This window comes from Dendrobium catenatum, unplaced genomic scaffold (genome assembly GCF_001605985.2).
Source record: "Dendrobium catenatum unplaced genomic scaffold, ASM160598v2 fragScaff_scaffold_54, whole genome shotgun sequence".
NCBI classification, from domain to species: Eukaryota; Viridiplantae; Streptophyta; class Magnoliopsida; order Asparagales; family Orchidaceae; genus Dendrobium; species Dendrobium catenatum.
The window spans coordinates 2,756,522-2,774,412 of NW_021318516.1; the positions used below are offsets into that span (position 1 = coordinate 2,756,522).

Sequence of the window (17,891 nt, forward strand, 5' to 3'; positions counted from 1 at the left end):
AGCTGTAATTGCACTGATCAGCTATAGCATTTACTAAATTACTTAGATAGCTATCTTCAATTTCATATTTGAAAGAAAGGAACAAGCATGTTCCTTCAACTACACTATTAATTAAACAGCCTTTCTTGATTCACTTTCACAATACAGGAAGCCATTATAGATGGATACTGAATTACCCATTGGGATTTTTTGTTTTTTTTTTAATTCGAACAGAAGTCTCATTAAGGTTTCGTCTTTTTTTTTTTAAAAAAAAAAAAAGAAGGTTTCGTCTGGGACGACTATTTTACGGCTTGTTAAAGCAGTTTTTTAGCATAAAATTTTTAATAGAAAGCCGTCCCATAATGCCCTACATAATAGGGGGATTGACTCTGAACCACAAGCAATCTGGAAGTTGAAGTCCACCTTTTTGTGTTGAATATTCCATGTCATATAACATTTTTTGGTGAATTATGCATGCAGAATGAAAAGTAAAATATAGGATATGGAAAAATGTACATTAATTTACAAACTAAAAAAAGGTTACATGTCGACAACTGATATTTACATTAATCTAAGGTTTTGTTTGGACAGTTTTCTTACTACTTTTCTAAAGTATCTTTCTATTACAATAATCAGAACATCTTCATGAGGTTTACTACATAGTCAAACTCCCCTCTATATTCTTGATTCTTCATTACTGTATTTCCTGCAATGTATGCCAACTTTGAGCTCAGCAATCTTCAATATATAACTTCATCTCAAATCACATTGAATCATCCTACCATTGTAATTTGTTTGAGAAAATGCTAATCATGCAAAGGCACTTCAGTGAGGTTCATAGAGTTTGGTGACTGAATTAAAGCAAGCTGCAGCACATTCTGTTGGCAAAGTTTCGCAGGGTTCTTCAAGATGCCAATCTTCGCATTTGTTTGGCTGGACAATATCACCCAAGCAATGATAAATGATTCTTCCTTCTCTATGGCACACTGCCACTCATTTTTTGAAATTGGAAACCAGTTTTTGGATGCAGAAATGGTGCTTTTGACCTCTACATATACCGTTTCAGATTTTTTCTTAATGATCAAGTCATAGGGTAATCCCATCTCAAAATCTCTATTGACCCACTGCACTGCTTCTTCACTTAGCTTCTCGGTGAAGTATCTGTAAGCTATCTTCTCTCCTAATCTGCCAGTTTTAGAAGATTGACCTTCCAAAGTTTCCAAACACAGAATGTCTTTATTCTTATATGACATCGCTGATTCCAAGGCTGTTTGAACAAACCCATCGATTGGAACTGGAACATCGTCAAAGTGAATGAATCCAGGAACTGGATTTTTCTTAGGAAAAATATCTGAAGCAGAGGGTAGACCTTCTGAGGCCTTCAAATTTACTGGAGGCCAGCACAAATTTGAAAACTGGTTTCTTGCTAATTCTGTATATTGTTGCTTAGCTTTCAATTGTGATGTGTCTCCGGCATAGTTAAAGTCAGCTAAGACACAAAAAGCCCATAGAGGCTCCCCTTCAGGAAGGACGGGCACCTGATAGCTACCAACAATAAAAGATTCAATTTGCGCCTCGGTGTAGCCTAACTCAGCCTTAGTAGTGATGATATGAAGGAAATTTGCAATATGTAGATTACGAAGTCCATGAAAGAAAAGTCGGGAGAGCTCCAAAAACAATTCATGAGAATCTGTATTCGGTATTATGTAAAAGATATTTCCCTGTAAATTAAGTTAGGAGAAACTGTTCTCAAAACAAAACCCATGAAATAATTCTCTTTTAAAGTAATAATTTCGAACTAATAAAAGCTGGAAGTTTTATTGATCAAGTGTTGGTTTAAAAAAAAAACGTTGCTTCCTTGCCTTTTCTAGCAACAAACATGCCATGTTCTGTTCGCTCAATACTGAAAATCTTAGAATACAGATTTTAATAATGATAAAAATAAAATTTTAAGTTTCAAGAGGCAAGTTTCTTGTTAAATGAGTTCCAGGCGATTAAGCAAATGACAATTGAATAGAAGTTCAGCAATAAATTAGAACAAACATGACAAAAATCAGGGTTTGTGAATTGATCAAAAGAGAATCACTGCTCCGGCCTTGAACATTAACTTAATAGGTCAAACAAGCCCTATACAAGCTTGCCTTAGGAGCAAGCAATGGTGATTTTTGAAGGTTTTTATGAAGGGCTATCAATCATATTGTAGTAAGCATTGGTAATTGGTACTAAAGAAACCCACTTTATATTTCACTCTTATTTAGCTATACACGTTATAATATTGCAGAACGAGATTTGAAGGCATTAGTTTTCATCAATAACTAAGATTTATTGTGATTAAGTACTACAACCCTAATTAAGATATCCATCAAATGTCATTGGCTTAACACTAAGTACAATAACTTTTTTTTCTCTACAAGTGTTTCTAAACTTTATTATTGTACGTCTATCCGATTTATCTCCAACATCCCTGCCATTATATAGCCCTAAGGATAATTCCATAAATATCTCTTATAATTTGGGTTGATCGATTATTGGCTGCAAGAACAATGATACCATTATATTGAAAAAATGCCAAAACATTATGCAGGAATATGAATTGAAGAGCAGTAGTACTCATAATCAGTGGAAGAAACTAATTTTTGCACTGACAAAGGGAAAAATCAACATCATTAAAAATAATTTGCAAGAATCGATGAAGAACAGGAGAAATAAATGATTTACAACATTTATCTAATATCACGTACCTCTAGAAGACAGTTACATTCAAACCGTTTTGCATTTGAACTATCACGTCCTTTAACAGAATTTTTGTAATATAATTTCTCGACAACAAAAACCTGAAGGTTGATAGTTTTTGTAAATTCAAGCTCCTTTAGGTGCAAATATAGGTCAGGATGCATCTTATGTAGGTACCGTTGAGCATAGGGAAGAATCCAATTAATTAAAGAAGCTTCATAATTGTTGTCTGCAATACCATATGAAATGGCTTCACGAGATATGACCTGAGACACAAAATGCCACTCAATATTTAAAAATTAGAACATTTTTATATAACTCCATTTTTTAGACTCATTTTCAAATTGGAGTCTTCAAAGAAGGCACTATGTGCACTTTTGAAGTATCAGCAGAATTTTTTGTTAGAATGGAAATTCATAGGTCTGGTTGGAATGAGTAGGAGAAAAGAAAATTAACAATATAAAATTTTACCTCTGCAAGTGCACGAATACCTATGTTTTGCATAAATATGGAAACCTTTCCACAAAGCATTTCCCTCTCACTGGTAGTAAGTTCACCAAATTGTAAAATATGAACATCATTGAGATCCTTAAATTGCTCCATTCTTTCGTCATCATCAGTCCAACATACGGTACCGAATGTTGGATTAAGGGAAACCCATGTATCCTGCATCGTTGGAAGCACTGTGTTTTCTGATTTTAAAAGAAAATATTTGAAGTCATTTATTTCATCACAACTGAATAATCCAGATTTCAAATCATCGGCCCACTTGAGAAATACCCGAAAAACCTGAAAAATGAAATGAAAGAAAAGAAGTAAAACCAAGTACTTAACTTAAACCACCATCAGTACGTGACATCTACATGCACAATTGTGCATCTAAATTATGCATTTGGTAACTAGCATCTTGAATTAATATATGGTTTTGGAATGCTTACTTCATGAGCAACCTCTGAAGGTAATGCAACATATGATAAATGACGCAGTATTGTAAGGTAATCACAGAACGAAGGTGCTTCAGGTACACCACAGATAGTCACAAGAAAATTATAAAGATCTGGATATAGAATGGACAGTGTCAAGCATGTTGGAAGCTTTGTTGCACTTGCTGGGTCATGCGAATGGGTTAATTCCCTCAATCTTCCCACACAACCAGTTGCATCATGCCAGCATAATTTATCTGGAAGCATAAATGTACCAGACACAACATCCTTGTTTTCAGATTTACATACTGATGGAACGAATATGACAATATCTGATTTCACATCGGTGATCTTTTCCTTTGATTTAGCCAATTCTTCTTGAACAAAAGTGTAAATTTGATTCATCTGAAATATGCTGAAAAAAAAAAAAGATAGCTTGCTACAGTCAACACTTTTACAATGACATAGGGTGTCCTTTCATAACAATTTTTTAGCACTGCAGGCCAGAGAGCACATGAAAATGAGAATTCATAAAATTCTAGGTATTTCGATATAGAGATGAAACGAAGCACATGAACCAAGAGGCCTACATTGAGGAAATCTCAAAATTGCCAAATAAAAGTCTAAAGGATAAAACTTAAAACTTAAAACTTTTCTGGTAATTGGATGCTGTATTTTTCTGAGGATTAAAATCACGAATTTTGTATGAGACATATCCCACATGCCTATCAAAATTAAACTAAAAGCTGATGGTAATTGATCAAATGAGGTTAGACCCTTTCTCATATACTTTTTTGTGCATCTCTTTATTTGTTCTTTCATTATGATTTTATTATTTCTGATTTATTTTTTTAACTAAAGAATAATTAATCCTAGAATTTAGATCCCTCCATCTCTTTTTCAAACTGATTGTAACATCTAGATTATTTATAGTTTTCCCTAACAATTAAAGGAACAAGCAAAACATAATCAGTTTTTTTTGTCAAGTATGTATGTTTCCATATCTATTTTCCTTTCCTTCAAGTTTGTATAAACCAAGCAAAAACTTTAAACACGTTACAGTTTTACCAATCTGTTATTTACATATCACGAGTAGAGGGCTTAGTGATGAAAGCATAGTTGACATTAAACCTTAACACAATAAGTTAACCTTACTAAATATATTGTGATGGTTAGCTTTGAAAGATCCTCGGCAAACTGTATGAGAGTGTTATCTGGGCAGACTTTCATGAGGAATATTAACGCTTAGTTTGGGATATTATGCTTAATATTTTTTTATATCAGCTTTCTAGCAGAAATTCTTTTAAAAAATAACGAAAAATTAGTGGCAAAAAACTGTCCCAAAAGAAGGCTAATGGTACCAAGAATTCCTCAAATAGTGTCGACCAAAAGTTCAACAACAATACCTGGAAGAAGTCTTGGAGGTTCTCCAGAGCTGTAGCACTCTGATAGCATCATCAAGTGTAACTTGAACCTTTAATCCAATATCCTTTACAAATCTTTTGCTCGAAGCCTAGTCCAGCAAAACAAAGGATTAGACTGAAATTTGTTGATGAACAAAAGAAAGATTACTATATTTTACCAAATCTGAGATGTGACCAAGTTATTTTAAAAATAAGAAATTTATTTATAAGTTAACTTAGTCTGTGCAGAAAGATCTTAAAGGTTTTCTGGTGTGTGTGCGTGTATATATATATATATATATATATACATCAAATTACTTAGATACTTATATGGATTGTGCTAAGTGCTTTCTTTTCCCAATGATGCAAGATAGAGCAGTAATTACTATCATTTACCATTAAAGTAAAGACGATAAGCACAGGTAGGCTTATTTGTTATTGCTTAAAAAATCTGCCTGAATGTTTTACTTATGTTATATTTAAAGAAACAAAAATAAAAAAATATTTTGGCAACCAAAAACAGAAACAAAATTATTGTATATAACTAATCCCATTTAAGTATTAAGTATCCTAATTAAATTTATTTAAGACATAACTAATCTAAGTTGCCATCATAATCACTGAATACTAGCTTATTATGTTAATTCATATTATAGATATAATTAAACTAAATTTAATGAGTATTTTTAATTATACCATCCTTAAACAAGCATAAAACATTATTGTTTAGGATTTTTTCTCCTGTTCGATAAATCATACATGGCATATAAAAATGGTAATGCAGTACTTAACAAAAAATTTATGAATATAATCATTCCAAGAACTTAGGAAAAATGCACTAACCTTTGGAACAGCATATGGAGCAGCAGTTCCCAGAATAGATTGAACTGCCTTGCAATTATAGAAAAGATCTTCAGGGCAGTGAAGTTCATTATCAATGCTAGAAGCTACCCATTTAAATTTACGTATACATCTCATGAATGAGGACTCAAAGTTCTTCAATTGCACTCCACATTGAAAAGGATTATGACATGTAGATTTCAAGATATAAAAATCATCCCACATTTTATCAAAAACTTCCAGCAGATATTTAAACTTATCCAAATGTTTCTTTGTTGAAAGTGCAGATAGTAAATTGGTTAACTCAGGTGACTCCCAATCTTCAATGATTGTTTCACCATCAATAGCATCACCATAAACTGGCATGCTTTTAGAATCCATGTCTAAAACCTCTTTTAAACTTTTTTCTACTCGTCTTACTTGCAAAAAATCAGTGATACCTAATTCCATTAAAAATTCTCTCCACTTGTTCAACCCATTAGATAATGACTGGGTGCTGGGATGTTGCAAGTAGCAGTTGTCTAATTCATTCCACTCAATATCGATATCATCTATCAATTCTTTCATGTCACAAGGATTGCCAAATTCTTTGCTGAAATGGATCGGCTTTTCAGTAGGGCATATGTAACCATGATTTGTTGATATAATTGACTGTCTCTGTAGCTCAGAGATGATGTCTCTTCTTTCTGTATCACAACTGGAGCAGGCAGATTGAAGATGTGTCATTATATAAAAGAGGTACTCAGTCATCAAGTTTGTGGACACACCGGAAATTCTTCCATAAGAAATAGATGGCAAAATATGATTTCTGATAACATCATGTGAAGACAATTGCCGCACACCGATTTTCAACAGGATTCGGATAATATTGCTCACTACATTCTCCTCAAAATTGCTACCCTCTGAAAATTTTGTAGAAAATAGGAGGGGATTTACAATCCTCAGGTTGGAATAAAGACCAGGAAGTTGCTTTAGAACATTTCCACTTTCATGTTTCAAAGTGGAAACATCAAAGGGCAACCAAACTGGCCCTTCTGCTACTGAGACAAATGAATCATCAGATAGTGGAATAAATGAAAGGCCTTTTAATTTTTTGACAAGGCTGAATTCCATTTCAGTATTTGCTGATGCTAAATTCTTGGAAGCATTAGATGAAATGGAAATACAAAGAGCATTAAGCCAACAAGACAACCACTCTATGTTCAATAAACTAGTCCCACCTGAACGACATGCAGAGGATTGGAGTTCAACTAAAAATTCAGGTCCATATTCTTGAATACCCAATTCTTTAGCCAATGAATCATGCAAGAATATGTCCCTATGCAAGTAACTAAGACCTAAATGCTGTTGAAGCAAACTATTCGACAAAAAGTTTCGAAGCTGCTCATCACAATTTCGAAGTACTCTACAAGGAGGAACCCACTCAACACTAAATCCATCCAAAAGTAAGCATTTTGACTTGCGAAGTTCTTTTGAAATCATTCGTGGAAGATCTGAGAAAAAACCATGAACTTCACCCATCAAAGGAACAAAACTCATGAAAGTTGTAACTGCTTTCCCCAGATTCTTCTGAAAGCAAGGAAGTGAGCAGAATGACTCCTCTGCAGAGACAAAAAGTTCTGGTATCCTTGATAACAAGTACTGGTTCCAAGCACTATTTCCATCAACTTCTTCCCTAGAAGAAGGCAATATAAAATCACCTTGCAGAATGAATTTAAGGCCATATTTTCTTAAAGGAAGAAAAGCAAAAACATGTTGTTGATCAAGCTGCGCTTTATATTTTGAAATTTCTGACTCTTCAAGTGGGAAAGCTAATGTGATCTTTGTAGTTTGAACCTCAGGACGGATCAAAGTTGGTTTTAGATTTTGGTTAACCAACAACCAATTCATTTTATTCTTTCCAATAGAAACCGTAGCTATGCCATTTTCATCACTTCCCCTTCTGAAGACAACTAACTCATTGGATATCATATTCTTATATCTGATACACTTAAGATGCCGAAGAAAAAGTAACAAGTGAGGATGAATATCTGAAAACATTGAGGGAATCGGACTCATACCCTTGCCTCTTTTAAGCTCTGATTTGAATGGAAGCACAATGCAACTGTTCCAGAAGGTGGCATGTGGTTGGTCAGAATCACATATCACTTGCCTTCTAAAAAAGTCAATATCGCATGGGGGTATTATAGTTGGTAGGACAAAACCAATCTGGCCATCATTAATATCAAACTTGACATGAAAACCATTGGAGTGAATTTCTGGAGCATCTGTTACCTGAAAAATATCAAGTTCATTGATATAATAACATCTGAATCAGGTCATCACCTTGTTTTGCTATATGGAGCATGTTTATATGTTTAAAAATTACAGTTTAGATGCGTTTAGGCTTACCCGGAAAACTGATTTGAAGCCAATACCCTTCTGCCCAATGTAGCCACCACTTGATCCCTTCTTTGTTGAATTTCCAACATCACAAAGTGCCCTCATATTCTGAGCAGAAAACCCCACCTCATTGTTTAAAACAATAACTCCATTTTCCTGAAGAATGAAGACCAGCGTAGGCTCCACGTTTTCTGGATAGCTATTATCATCAGCATTTTGTATCTGGATATTAAAAAAAAAAAGAATAAGTTCATTGAAATAAAAACTTAGAAAACCCAACAAGTTAGAAGCCAATAAAGTGTAGATGTCTCCTTGCAATATTATGACAGAAAAATTTATAACTTTCCATAGAAATAGTTGCCAAATGTGCCATCCTCACTCACCAGCTCTAGGATAAAATGTGAATCCTGTGAATACAACTCTTGTGAAAGACAATTGAGTGCTCTTCCTAAACGAGCATGTTGCTTCTTTAGTAAGTCAGTATCTGCAGTATCTAGATCCAAACCAAATTCCTCCCTTCGAATTTGTTCAATAAGAGCAGCTGCATCCCGGAATTGAAAATCTTTATTTTCGAGCTGTGTAGAGGTATACATCAACTCAGTGCTCAATTCCTTGCAAAAACTTTCACAAACTGCTGCTTGCGGTAGACCTGACATTGGAAGTGGTGTTTCTATATTCATTTGTGCTTCCCCGTCTGAAGACAATATTGTTTCAAAGAAATCAGGCAGATAATTACTAAGTTCAGGAATGGCCCATTCTTCAGACCCCCTTCCTTGAGTTCCAAGTGGTTCAGACATGCGAGCAGGAACTTTTGAAGAAAAATCCTTGTAATCATTGATCCATTCCATTATTCCAAGGGACAATCCAATTTCATGAAGCATTATGCGCTCATGGACATGTCTGCATTCATTTAGAATGATTGTGACAGCATTTTTGGAGGAAAACTGCATGCCTGATACCAAAATGTCTGCTGCAAAACTATGAAATTCTGAAGGTAAATGGCCAAGACAATCGAGGATAAATACAGATATGTACGAATAGGCTTTACTTATCTGTGAGATATCACTACTACCTCCTCCAATTTCTGACATTTTGTTAGGATTATTGGGCAAAATGCTCCAGTCATTTTTTGTAACACTTCTACTTTGTTGTGTAAAGAAAGATCTCTGAAGTGGAATAGTTTGGCTGGAGTTCGCAGAAGCTTCTATATGATCAGCAAATTTTTTTGTTACAACAACAACAGCTTGTTGGAAATAACATTTTAACAGTGAAACAGGAGCTTTGCATGAACCCCCATAGATCTGAAGCAAAGACAACAACTTCAACGCTGCTTGAAATGATGAACCTCGAATTGAAGCTTCCAAAAATTCATCAGGAGTGGCTAAATGATCAATTCTGATGATCCTTCCATCACTTGTTATAATACATGAAAATTCCTCAATAGACCCTTGATTAAGTAACCATTTCCAAAGAGGACCAAGTGTTGGAGCAAACACATGATCCCAATGTGACCAAGATTGCAGCTCTGATAGCATGGGCGCCTTGAGTAAGCACTCAATTGCATCTTTTGCAGATACAGGTCCAAGTGAACCAAATGGTATATCCCTTTCTGTAACCACACCATATGATTCTTCAAACTTTTCACTTTGGGAAAATAAACTTCCCCTGCAGAAGTTCCCCAACAAGGTAGCAGAAAAAACTGCCGAGGAGGCAATAAATTTTTCTTTGTAGTTAATTAAATCAGAAAGCATCTCGTCAAAGTCATTTATTGTTACCATTAAACCAATTAATGGAAATTGTTTTCTGAGAAGTTTGAAAATATCCTCTTGACTTATAACAATCTCCTTGTCCATGTTTCCCACTGCTTGAAGTAGTAAGCCTAAAAACTGCTTTTGATGCATAGAAATTTCACAGACAGACTTTTTGGAAATGTCTCGGGCCAAAAGATAACGTTTGTCATGGGGAAGATGAGATGCATACTTGTCTACAAACTCAAAGAAATTCCCATGATTAAGGCATTGGAATTCTTTCACAGAAAATTGCAACCTCAACCACATCTCACAAGCACGCAAAACCAGTTGCTTTTCTAGCGGTATACCTCTTCCACTAAGTATGAGATCAGGTTCAATAAAGTTGCATATCTGCTTAATAATATCTTCGACGCTAACAGGAGCACCTGAGAATGAGATTATGATATAAGCACAAAAGTAGCTAAGCGAAGAAGGCAAAAATATTACCATCAGTTCAAGCATAAATTTTTTTTTAAGATGCACAAAGCCTCCACGAGCCTTGAATATAAAAATCCATTACAATTTAATCTAATTAGAAGGTACAGAGCAGAAGAATTTGGTCATGTGCTAGTAGTTTGAACTAGATCAAAATATCCAAGTTGAGGTCCAACCAAGGCTTAACTTGATCTTAGTCATGTTGAGATTTAAAGATTATTTTCTCTAAATAACCTCTACAAATATATTGCCTACCACTCTATACCAAGATTTAAAATTATGCAATTAGGTATTGAGGCATTATTATCCGTAAGATGAGTTGTAAACCTAGAAGCATTTTGAGGTGTAAGCGTTAGAATCAAAAAATTATGCAAACTAAAAAATTTTTACACACATCAAAGAATAAGTAATTGACATCTTAACATATTAACACATTAACATCATAATATGGTAAGAAGTAACAAATTACTCAAAGTATCAAATAATAAATTAACATCAGAACATCAAAGCAATAATAAGTGTTATATAAATATCAAATTAAGAGTTTCTTGTGGAGAAATATACTTGCAAGACCACCAGAATTTGAAGTTAATTTGATCAAGAATTTTGATATGAATCTATTAAACGACAGTTGAAGCACAAAGGCTTACCTTGCTCCACTTCTTTAGAGCAATTATCATCATCTGAAGCTAATTTTCTCTCAGTTGAAGGTTCTATCTTGAATATTTTTGTTAACCCGGTAGAATTTTCCTCAAAACTTGTCACCTCAGCAGCATCTTGTCTAATCGGTTTCTTTTCATTCCCAATTATGACTTCATCATCACCCAACTGAGTAACCATATGTAGCTCTTTTTCACTCAAATTTGCATCGTTAAAATGTGACTCGTTGTTATAATCAGATGGCTCCTGTTTCCTGGCTTCTCTATTGATAGAATTGTCAGCATAGTCAACATCATCTAGGGGAACAAATTGCTCACAGTGGTCACCGCTTTCATCATCTATGAGAGAAGTTAACTTAAGATGACCTGGAATTAATTGTGATGGCATTTCTGGCTCTTCCTTTGGCAATTCTCTTTCTTTAATAAATTTAACAACAACTTTTTTTGCTCTTCTCCCTGCCTTAATGTACTTGATAAACAATCTGCATATGGATTTCAAAAATAAATATTACAATAATGGTGTTGCCGAAACAAGAAAACTTTTGATATTTCAAACACTACAAACCCCATGCTCCGAATCCGAACACCTAGATGCCCCCTTGAAGCAACTGAGCACTTTAGCACCAGAAAATCAAAGAACTCGTCCAACTTGATTTTCTCGTTTCTCTTTTCATAATGGAATTCAAAGAGGTGGCTGACTAATCCCTCAGTTGTGATCTCACAGATTTCCTGTGCATCAGGAGACACTGAAAAGTAGTCTCGAACTAAGGGATGTTGTAGTAGAGGCCCAAGCCTTAGCTCATCAAACTTGTCAACCCCTTCATTCTTGCAAATACTCAATCCCAGTTCATATATCGAAGTCATTTTTCGAGTATGCACAAAGCAGTGGATGAATGCATTCACCTAGTTGGAAGGAGCAACAAAAAAAAAAAGACACCAACTTTAAGCAATCAATAGTCCAGAGGTAAAATAGACGGTAAGAAGAAAGAAAATACCTTTCCTTCTACTGGTTGGAGATTACGAAGAGTGGGTGCATCAACTGTCCTAAACCCTAGAGCCTCCCAAGAGCTCACTTTCAAAGAGCGAGCTACGGATTGGGAGATCTTCCACACTGATGCATTCTCTCCTGCCTCTAGGAGGTCCTTATGAGCTTTAATAACTGCTGATTCAACCTCTTCTATGGAGAAGTGCTGGGACTGATCTATGTAGTTCTCGTTTTTTGGGAATTGAGGAGAATAGAACCTAGGGTTTTGGAAATTAGAATTTACCCTCTGCCAATAGGGAGAGTTCGAAGATGAGGCGTACGACGAGTTAAGATTTTTCGGTAAAAGATCTGTCACAGAACCAATTGGAGGGCCTCGGCCGCCTCGAGGCCGGAAGTTTGCCGGAGAGCCATACATGTTGACGAAGGCGGGAAGATAATTGTGACCGTTGGAGTTCTTCGGATTGGAAAACAATAGAGGACAACGATAGGGTGCCCGATTTAAATATACAATCGTGAGAGAGGACCACCGGTCGTTGCCAATTTGACATCCGTGTTTTTATCGTTGCCATCCGTATTTTTAGGACTTAACGAAAAAAAGGCTATTTTTAGGCTACATAAGTATATATTACTATTATAAATGTGACTTATAAATCTCCTCATATCTTGATCGTACGTTCCAAACGGCTAGATAAATCTTCTCCCTCCAATTTTTTTTTGCTATTCATATCATCGCATCCGGACAATTAAGCGCTGAATAAATCTTCAGGTTGGCGTTTACATAACGAAGCCCTCGCCTCCACCTCTCTCGCGCGACCCGAAACCCGCCCTGGTGCCGGCCCTCTCCCACGCACAGATAACTTCTAAACATTTCTTCTTCTTGCTTCTTCCTTTTCTTCCTTTCCTCCTCCTTTCCTTCCTAACCTTCCTACTTTCTACCGCTACTCTCACTTTACCGCGCTCTCCTCCCTCTCATTCTACACGCCCCAGACGGAACGAAGGCCCTCCGCCTCCCCCTCTCTTGCGCGATCCGAAGCCCGCCGACATCCTTACCGACCTATTTTTGATCATGTATATTTCCTAACGATCATGGATATTTCGAGTTTGAAGGTCTACAAAAGTCATTGAGGATCAAACAAATCACTATTGTTGTTATCTGTTTAATTTATTATTAGCTCAGCAATAAGAGACAATTCAATTTTCATCTTCTATTTGTTGTTTGATTTTAATCTTTTGAAGGAAATGAAATATTGTGGCTAAATAGGTTCATGCTGCATTTCTTATGTATATATATCAGAAAACGAGCATTACAAATTTTGAACGAGTAAAATTTGAATATTTTGCTTGTTGAGTAAACATATGGAAGATATGACTTGCTTGTTTTCTTTTTCTCCAAAGGAAATTTTATGTTTTTCTTCCATTTGCTATGACTGTTATCTAGCTATTATTCTTCCCAGTGGAAAATTAAACTAAATATACTATTTTGTTATGTCTATGATTTATGATTCTTTTATTAATATGATTAACAGATACTCATTGTTAAGAGATCCACACCACAATAAAAGGTTTGCCTTCACTGTGAAGGAGAGAGATGCACTGTATTTGTGATGTCTCATACCTCCATCATGCTTATTTCAAGAACTTCAGGTAGAAAATTTATATATCACTGACTCCTGATATGTTTATTCAGACTGACAATTTCTTAGTTTTATTGAACTTACTTCGCAGGTGAAGAAGCTCATGCATAATCTTCGCCAGTATCATGTTCTCCTTCAACATTGCATGGCACTAATGGACATTCTGGTACATCTTTGGCAACTCATTTCTGTTGCATCTATCTTCTGCATTCTTTCATTTACTTCCACTTGTGAATCATCTGGTTCAAAGATGTGCTAAGCAATAGAATGGTTTGATTTTTTTAATGGCATGAGACAAACGAAATGTTGTTTTACAAGCTTCTAATTTACATTTGTTTGTATTTTCATTTTTACATGTATAATTTTTCTCATAATAAAAAAAGAAATCTTGGCAGGTCGTCTTCCACTACAGAGTGCTGTTGTTTTTGAGAAATTAATTTGGGAGAGTGATTATTAATCTCCATTGCCTTACTTGAAAATTATTTCAATAAAGATCTAAACACTTTTTTATAAAACATCGTTAAAATAATTTCCAACATGGTTGTTGAAGATTTTATTAATAATCAATCAAAGTTAGAATTTATTATTTTTTACTTTCTTTTGAGATAGACTTATTTTATTTGTTTTGCTATGCATGCAAATATTTATTTTAATTATATCTGTAGAGACACATTATACTGGTTTGTTCACATATAGAGCCAAGGTTCTCATAGATAAATTTTTTAGGAGATTTAATCCATTTGTTGTATGATAGAACCTTCTATGACAATTATTCATATATTATAAACAAGGAAAATAATTATCTTTGTTGATTTTGGCAATAATTAATAATTACATGTGCTAAATCAGATAATTAATTAAATTGTTCAACACATCAGTATTAACCGGATCCTATATCAAATTGTTAGTTTTATTGATAATGAACAACCTGATGAGGACATCGACAGACGCTGCCGACATGTTTATCGACAACGGAATCGCAGATCGATGGCCACGATTCAGCGCCTCTACTTTTGATTCAAATTTTATGATGTATTATTTAGTTATTTACTGCTTTCCGTTTTTACCCCTATGGGGAGTTGTTTTATTATTGTAGCCCAGAGGGCAATTTCGTACTTTTCTTTTTATGAGTGGAGACCTATATATAGTGGCCTCATATGTTGTATTGGGTTAATGAATATTTTGAATGAAAATTGTGTTTTGTTTCTTCTTTTTCTTGCATGAGAGCTAGAGAAGGGAGAGAGCTCAGAGGGAGCATTTGCAAGGCCCACCAGTCATTGGAAGAGTTCGCGGCTCGTGGTTAAGTTTTTTCTATCTTATTTGGGTTTTCCTCTCATCCTCACTTAACCCAAATCCCCATCCCATTATCCTGGAGATGAACGGATCATAGGAGATTTTATGTTGGAAGATGGATATTTATTTAAATCCTAAAAACTCTGTATTCCTAAAACGTCACTTCGAGAATTTCTTGTTTGGGAATTACATGCTGAAGGTTTAGCGGGTCACTTCGGACAAGCCAAAACAATAGTCGTTGTTGAAAATCAATTTTATTGGCCGAGTCTTAAAAGGGATGTTAGCAGATTAGTAAAGCGATGTCACACATGTCAATTGGACAAACAAAGGAAACAAAACACCGACCTTTACACACCTCTCCCCGTGCCTAACCAACCTTGGCAGGATGTTAGCATGGACTTTGTCTTAGGGTTACCCAAGACCATTAGGAAGCATGACACAGTCTGTGTAGTTGTAGATAGATTTTCTAAGATGGCCCATTTTCTCCCGTGCTTCAAAACTTTTGATGCTTCTAGAGTAGCCAAGCTGTATTTTGATGAAATTGTGAGACTTCACGGGTTGCCTAAAACTATTGTGTTGGACTGAGACGTAAAATTTACAAGTTATTTTTGGAAGACGTTGTGGCACAAAATGGGGACCAAACTTCAATTCTTTACTGTCTTTCACCCCCAAACAGACGGTATATTGAAGTGGTGAATAGGAGTAGGAAATCTTTTAAGGACCTTGGTAGGAGAAAACATTCGGGACTGGGACTCTAAGCTGCCTATAGCCGAATTTGCCTACAACAACTCTTTGAACTGAACTATGGGTCTAAGCACTGCTGAAATAGTGTACATATACTTACACAAACGACCCATTGATTTGATTCCCATGAGCACTAGAGTCAGAACATCTAAGTCAGCATCATCATTTGCATCGCATCTACAGGAGTTACACAAAGAAGTTAAAAAGAAAATTGAACAAAGTAATGCAAATTATAAATTTATTGCTGATGAGAAAAGAAGAGCTAAAGAATTTGAAGTTGGAGACTTTGTGATGGTGCGAATCCGTCCGGAGCATTTTCCTCTAGGATCCACAAAGAAGTTGCATGTGAGAAGCGTCGGACCGTTCAAGATAATTTCAAAGGTAAATAACAATGCTTACGTGCTAGACCTTCCCCAAGGTTTTAACATTAATCCCACATTTAACATAAAAGACCTAGTAACCTTCGAGGGACCCGAATTCAACCCAAACAATCCACTTACAAATGAGCCTTGTGCGACCCCACTTGGTGAGATCCCAAGCCTACCCTCACTCCCAAATTTACCTCAATCACCCAATGCGGAGAAAGTTGAAGCCATATTAGATGATGAGATCATTACCATGAAAGGAGGTGGATGTCAAAGGTACTTAGTTCACTGGAAAGGGACCCTGGCGACAGACGATACGTGGGTTGATCGATAGGAGCTGTAGCGTATGGATCCTGACCTCCTATAGTGGTACGAGAGCTCTAGGGACACTCACTCGACAGGGTCGAGTTTTCTCCCACCTGGGGAGAATGATGAGGATATCGACAAACGCTACCAACATGTTTATCGACGACGGAATCACAGATCGACGGCCACGATTCAGCGTCTCTACTTTTGATTCAGATTTCATGATGTATTATTTATTTTTTTACTGTTTTTTGTTTTTACCCCTATGGGGAGTTTTTTTGTTATTGTAGCCCATAGGAAAATTTCATACTTTTCTTTTCATGAGTGGAGACCTATATACAGTGGTATCATATGTTGTATTGGGTTAATGAATATTTTGAATGAAAATTGTGTTTTGTTTATTCTTCTTCTTGCATGAGAGCTAGAGAAGGGAGAGAGCTCAGAGGGAGCATTTGCAAGGCCCACCAGTCGTTGGAAGAATCCGCGGCTCGTGGTTAAGTTTTTTCTATCTTATTTTTGTTTACCCCTCATCCTCACTTAACCCAAATCCCCATCCTGTTATCCTCAATCCGAGCCCCAACTTGATCCCGCATAACACCAAAGGGAGCCAACCCGCCGGCATTCCCCTTGGCTGTCGGCCACCCCTCCTCCACCACCTCTTCCACAACCCCAACCGCCGGCCCCTTCCCCTATTTCCCCACTTGTTCAAATTTTGAAATTCAAAATTGATTGAGTTTCAAAAATTTCCAAATTTGTCAAAAGCCAAATTAGGAAAGTTTTCAAATCCAAGTCAATTTGAAATTCAAATTGAATTGGACCTCATAACCAAACGTCCTAATGCGGATGTACTAATTTGGAAGGCTCATAAATCGCACCCACCTCCTCCTCTCCCCCTTTTGAACCTGCCGACCCTATGAGGCTTCCCCGTCATTGATTGCTACATTAATTTCCCCTCCCCATTTGAAATTAAACCCCCCCCCCCTTTGGCTCCCTCCTTAACTCCATCATTCAATGCATTAATGCCTTTGATTTGAAATTCAAAATTTCAAATCAATTTCCTTCTAATTTAATTAAATCTGAAATTAAAATTCAGATTTTGATTAAATCCCTAAACGCTCCATTAAACCTAATTTCTCCAAACCCTAGCCCATCTCCCCTTGCACCCGCCGGGTTCCCCCCTTTCCTCTTGGGAATCCCGCCGCCCTCTCCTCTCCCTCTTCCTTCCTCGCAAACCATAAGTGCTCTCCTTCACCACTTCATATCTTCCCTCTCCTCATTGGTTCTCTTTCAACAACCGGCAAGAATGCATGGCGAATCTCGAACTTGAAGGTGGACTCGTGTTCGACGTCTACGGAGACATCCATATTCTTCGACCCCCCTTCTTCGGCGTGGGGTTTGACCACGACGACACCATTGAAGG

General features: G+C 36.2%; 1 protein-coding gene across 1 annotated transcript; it reads right to left on the reverse strand.

Moving 5' to 3' along the window:
* Positions 1-254: 254 nt before the first annotated feature.
* Positions 255-12,584, reverse strand: LOC110097136. The gene is made up of 11 exons (XM_020823382.2): positions 12,140-12,584; positions 11,710-12,047; positions 11,136-11,626; positions 8,644-10,436; positions 8,270-8,482; positions 5,882-8,152; positions 5,042-5,148; positions 3,651-4,050; positions 3,184-3,501; positions 2,721-2,978; positions 255-1,700 (listed from the first exon to the last, which is right to left on the reverse strand). The coding sequence occupies exons 1-11, from the start codon at positions 12,542-12,544 to the stop codon at positions 786-788; spliced, it is 7,509 nt and encodes a 2,502-aa protein (XP_020679041.2). The 5' UTR covers positions 12,545-12,584; the 3' UTR covers positions 255-785.
* Between the last annotated feature and the right edge of the window lie 5,307 nt (positions 12,585-17,891).